Here is a 5,055-nt window from a genome sequence, read left to right as displayed (position 1 = left end):
GTGCTTTCTCGGTTTTTGTGTTTGACACTCCGATTTTTATTTTTATTTTATTTTTTTTTAAGTTGACACTGATTTTTAATTTGGTCAATTTACCACCTCTAAGTTTTACGCTTCTCAAATTGTGACCCCTTCTCATTTTCCGTCCAAACATAGATTGAAGTTGATAACAAGGCAACGACAAAGATATTGTTGTCTAGTGTGACATTCAATTAAATGACAAAAAATTTTAATTTTATCCACGCCATCTGACGTACAATCCGCTTAAACCAACCTTGTCAAATTAGAATTGAACAATCGACATGGAGTCATTCGATCAACTTAAAGCAGTCGTTCGATCAAAACCTCGACAAAGCTTATAGTCATGGAGCCATTGGATTAAACGCATACAAGACGTTTGATTATGTTGATAATGATATGCCACAATCAAACCCTCCAATAATTTGGACTTCCTGAGCATATGCGTTATTTTCTTAATAATTAACATATGCGTTTCATTTTCCCGGGCATTACATATTTGTTGGAACCACTCTTTTGAAAATTAGTTTTTCAAAAACTAAATATTGCATGAATTTCCCTTTTTTTTTTTTTTTTTTTGTAAGTTGAAAAAAAATCAAAAATCATGACATATACTTTATATATATTGAATGAATAAGCTAATTAAGTAGCTTGTAAACAAGTTCGAGCTCATTCAAAAAATAAATGAACAGAGCTTGAACAAATTATCGCTCGGTGGTAAAGCTCAAACTCAACTCGTGTTTGAAAAAAAATTAAAAAAACTAAACTTTAACATTTAATACTAAGCTCAACTAGATTACAGCCATCGAGACAGAGGTCTTACATGTCATAAGTGTATATAAGTGAGATACTAATTGGCCAAATTCAGGGGCGGAAAGTCACGAGATACTAAACAGAGAAAGAGAAGTATAAAAGGAACGGAAAATACACTGAGATTCCTTCCTAAACGTAAAAAATATAAATACATGATCCTCAAGCTCTCAAGGAAATTATTTTCAATTCGTTTTGTTTTGTTTTATAATTACGCTGCAACTGACACCACATCTCAAGGAAACGGTGAAGAAACTTACATCAGAATGTAATTGAAGAAAGGGTTCTAAGAATGCTTTAGCTTTCAGAAGATAAATCTGTCCAAAAGATACATTTCGATACAACAGTTATGTGATTTGTGAATATAGATCAAGACTAAGCCATTTAAGGCAGGGATAACGGGAAAATCAAAAGCTATGGATAAAATCTATCAATAAGAAAGGTGCCTGCCCAAGATTTTAGATCCCACAAACTGCCTTGTTCAAAAATTTGCAAATTTCAACACCTTTAGATAAGTTAAAAAGCATTTGGTATGTAAATCTGAAAGGTATCCATGTGTAGAACAACTCCCTCACTAACAAAGTCCGCCTGGAAGCAATATCTTCAGGGCATGCATTGTAGAAGGGTCCAAGCAACGAGCAAGTAGTATCCCAAAAAGAAAATCTTTTGACCTCCCTACTTATGGCTCAAAACAATATCCTCATTCATCTGCATAAGCAAAAGATTCATTAATAGTCATATTAAGGAGGCTACTCACTCGTTACAAAAGCTTAAGACTTACGGATTTTGCAAGCTCTTTGGCTTTCTGATCATCAAAACCAAGAGAGGCCATAATCTTGTGACCTGCTGAATCTTTTTCCGACCAAATTCCAAGAAGCAGATAAGTTGCTGTTATTTCCCCATTTTCACCTACATTTCAAACGATGTCAAGAAATTTTAAGGCACAACTTTAAAAGTGTGGAACATCATTGGCGCAAGAGGCAGAAGACAATCTCATTGTTTACAATAGCCAGCCCACTTTGGTTCAAGCATCTCAATGTCTGCTCCATCGTACAGAAGTTTGATGTTTTAAATAGTATTCATCCATTACAAGGCAAATAAGTATAAACCACTTTCTATGCTTTGCAGTGTCAAAACGTAAGGGCCTGTTATTTAAAAGCTCTTGACATCAGTAATGTAATCTAACAAGTTGATCTAGAGAAATATTGAAACAGTGATAGGGTAGTTCACTAATACCACTCAGATAACTTAAACTCTATATATTTCCACCAAAAAAAGGGAGATGATAGAATTATGTAAATTCTTCACTGCCTGATCTCATAGAAGTGGTCTGTAATCCTTTTCTTTCTTAGGCCAAGTTGTTATCATTGGAGAGACTTCTGAATGCACTAGCATGAATTAGATATGATGGAAATATTCATACTGCTGTTACAAACTAAACATTATTACAAGAAGATGGAGACTCCTCAATTTCTGTGACACCATATGCTCGTCTACAATATTTATAGGCCCAATATTTATCCACAATGATATTAGCATCACAGGTCAATTCAGATCACTGAGTTCAAACAAATAAGAAAATAAGGTACATGAAAATCACATAGAGTAAAAAGGTAATCACCATAGAGAAATGACTTAAACACATAACATTCATAATGCTGCATGATTCCCATTTTCATCTTCTTAAAATAAACTTTCCTAATTCACAAACATCTAAATCTCTTTATACTGTAAACTACAACATTTTGACTGTAGTAACAAGAGTTTTTGAAAGCTTAATTGGAGCCAAGCTTGCAATTATGATTTGCTAGGTTAGAGGGGTTTTCTTCTCTGTGATTGTACCAATGTGTTCTCCAATAGCAGTTTTGTGATTCACGTTTCACAGTTGAGCTCTTTCCAAGAAATTGAAAGCATGTGTTAAGTAATGGCAGGATTAACATGTCAATGAAATACGGTTTTCTGGGCCACAGCAGTAAAGAAAGATATAATGGCTTACATGACCAAGTAAATGTCCCTAAATTTTGAGCTGAATCTCCCAGACGATATTATTATCTACAATTGCTGCCAATATGACCGTAAACTTTTAGTTTTATGAACTCCCACTCTTAGCAAGTCACAAATCAGGTTGATAAATCCAACAAAAATAGGTGCGCGACCACGTAGTAGTCTTAGGTTCACTTAAGTGTGCAATATGCAACTTCAAGTTAATTTTCTATTCCCAATCGTAAAAAGCTGGATATGACTTTCTAGTTTCTACTACGATCATATCAAGCTTGCCTTTAAGAATACCACAAAATTAATATCAATTTGCACAATTCATGATATATATAGCAACTATCGTTGTACAATATCCATAGTGAAAGAAAAAATATCATGCAAAATTTAAAGGCAATCGAAGTAATATAATATTTGGAAATCAAAATACGACAAAATCACAAAATCCAGACATTTGGAAAATAGAATCCTAAGACTACCTGACTTCAATTTCTCATCAACAGCCCAATCAAGGGCCCTCTGAGCTGGTTCAGTTAACGGAGGATGCTCAGGGCTGAAATAATACATGTCCGATTTTCCAAGTAACTTTACAGTTTCTTCTCGCATCTTAAAAAGTGTAATTCCATTGGCCCTCAAAAACTTTGCAGCTATACTTGTTCCTGTAAAATACAATACAAGAAAAATTAGGGAACATGAACAAGGTACAAAGAGCATCAAAGAAATATTTCTAGTTCAGCAGAGCATGCAGCATCCAGTGAGGCACCAGGCAAGTTTATAACATGAAATCATTCTTTTACTTCATTAACATTTAACAAATCCACCTGAGTGAAAATTTCAAATGGAAATTTTTTACCAAAAATATGAAAAGAAAGCAATCCCACGCTTTTAACAGCATTAAATATTTACGTTAGAAGATCCATAATTTCAGGGATCCCAATCATCACAAATTTTGTGGGAAGATGACGGATCGCTTGGTTATTTGCTAACAAGAATAATTTGTTACTTTCTCTTATACACACTGATGGTACATAATATACATATATACATATACCATGCGATGATTTAGAAACTCTTCCTAAAGAAATAAAAATTTGATGTAACAAATAAATAGTTCGATCCTGCATGGGGGCATTTTTTTCAAATAAATATTGAACTTAAATAATGTTTACTTATAAAAAACAAAGAAGCTCAACTAAATCCTAGCTCAAACAGTTCCTCAAGTTAATTGAGCTAAGCCTGAGCACGCCCTCTACATAGGTAGTATATAGCCCCAGTTACCAATTTTTCCAAACCTTCTTTTTTTTTTTTCTTTAGATTTCAGAAATTCCGGAAAATACGATTCTTAGTTCGTGATTGCAGTACACAAAACTTTAGTTTCCGCGGTTGCAATTCAACATTTTATGAAGAAATGCGACAAATGAAATCAGGATGCAACTTGAAAACAAAATACAAACAGAAAACAAGCTTAAGAGTTGGCGAAAATCACTAACCCTCAACCAGAATCCCCATTAGAAGCACTTCGGTCCCAGTATTCGGATACTTGAGCTTCCTTGCCTCCAATTCCGCCATAGCAAACGACTTTATTGCCCTCGCCGACCATCTGATCACATCACCCGAAGCCCAAACAGTCACTCATAGAAAACCCCTAAAATCAAAACCCACTCACACCGCATAAACTTCACCACATATACGCACGGAAGCACATACAAAATTGAAATTCACTCACATTGGGGTTTTCTCAGAAGAAGCCCTCTCTGGTTTCCTGCAAAAAGAAGCAAATAAATCATCTCGACCAAGGCCAAGAAGGAACAAATCCCACGCATACATACGTAACATACACATTGAAATCACTTGAACATACAGAGTTGGGAGACTAGAGAGCACCGTGGCGATGGCTGGTCGATGCTTCGAAACGAAACGTCTCGAACTCGAGGGCCGAATCGAGAGCTTCCTTCCAAACAGAGAGGTCGCTAAATTATGCGGGTTGAGACGCCATGGAAGAGTTGGAGAAGAAGAATTGGTAGGGTTTGAGATTATTGGGAGCGAAGAGAGCGTGCAGGAGGCCATTCCCGCTGCCACGAAATGTGAAAACCCTAGCTGATTGGAAGGCCGTTAGGCTCAGAAAGACGGTGGGTGTGATTGGGTTTAGGAGTTGGGACTTTTTTTGGCGGGTTTAGGACTTTCTTCTAAGTATTGATAATTGTTACGAAGATAAGGATGATGAGAATATTTCCC

At 35.7% G+C, this 5,055-nt stretch overlaps 1 protein-coding gene across 1 annotated transcript; it reads right to left on the bottom strand.

Annotated features, from left to right (window-relative positions):
* Positions 1 to 1,097: 1,097 nt before the first annotated feature.
* Positions 1,098 to 5,055, bottom strand: LOC133859187 (ATP-dependent Clp protease ATP-binding subunit CLPT1, chloroplastic). The gene is made up of 6 exons (XM_062294515.1): positions 4,682 to 5,055; positions 4,547 to 4,582; positions 4,311 to 4,420; positions 3,300 to 3,479; positions 1,607 to 1,734; positions 1,098 to 1,533 (listed from the first exon to the last, which is right to left on the bottom strand). The coding sequence occupies exons 1-6, from the start codon at positions 4,885 to 4,887 to the stop codon at positions 1,501 to 1,503; spliced, it is 693 nt and encodes a 230-aa protein (XP_062150499.1). The 5' UTR covers positions 4,888 to 5,055; the 3' UTR covers positions 1,098 to 1,500.

This window comes from Alnus glutinosa, chromosome 2 (assembly GCF_958979055.1).
Source record: "Alnus glutinosa chromosome 2, dhAlnGlut1.1, whole genome shotgun sequence".
In the NCBI taxonomy this organism is placed as follows: domain Eukaryota; kingdom Viridiplantae; phylum Streptophyta; class Magnoliopsida; order Fagales; family Betulaceae; genus Alnus; species Alnus glutinosa.
Note: the sequence above shows the minus strand (reverse complement) of the source record. Positions and strands in the feature narration are given on the sequence as shown.

Bases quoted from the DNA above. Each gene is read 5' to 3' on its own strand.
- LOC133859187 (XM_062294515.1), bottom strand. From the start codon at position 4,887: ATGGCCTCCTGCACGCTCTCTTCGCTCCCAATAATCTCAAACCCTACC. The intron at 3,480-4,310 runs GTTAGTGATTTT...TGTATTTTACAG, and splicing joins AATGGGGATTCTGGTTGAGG to GAACAAGTATAGCTGCAAAG. The intron at 1,534-1,606 runs GTAAGTCTTAAG...TTGCTTATGCAG, and splicing joins CCAAAGAGCTTGCAAAATCC to ATGAATGAGGATATTGTTTT.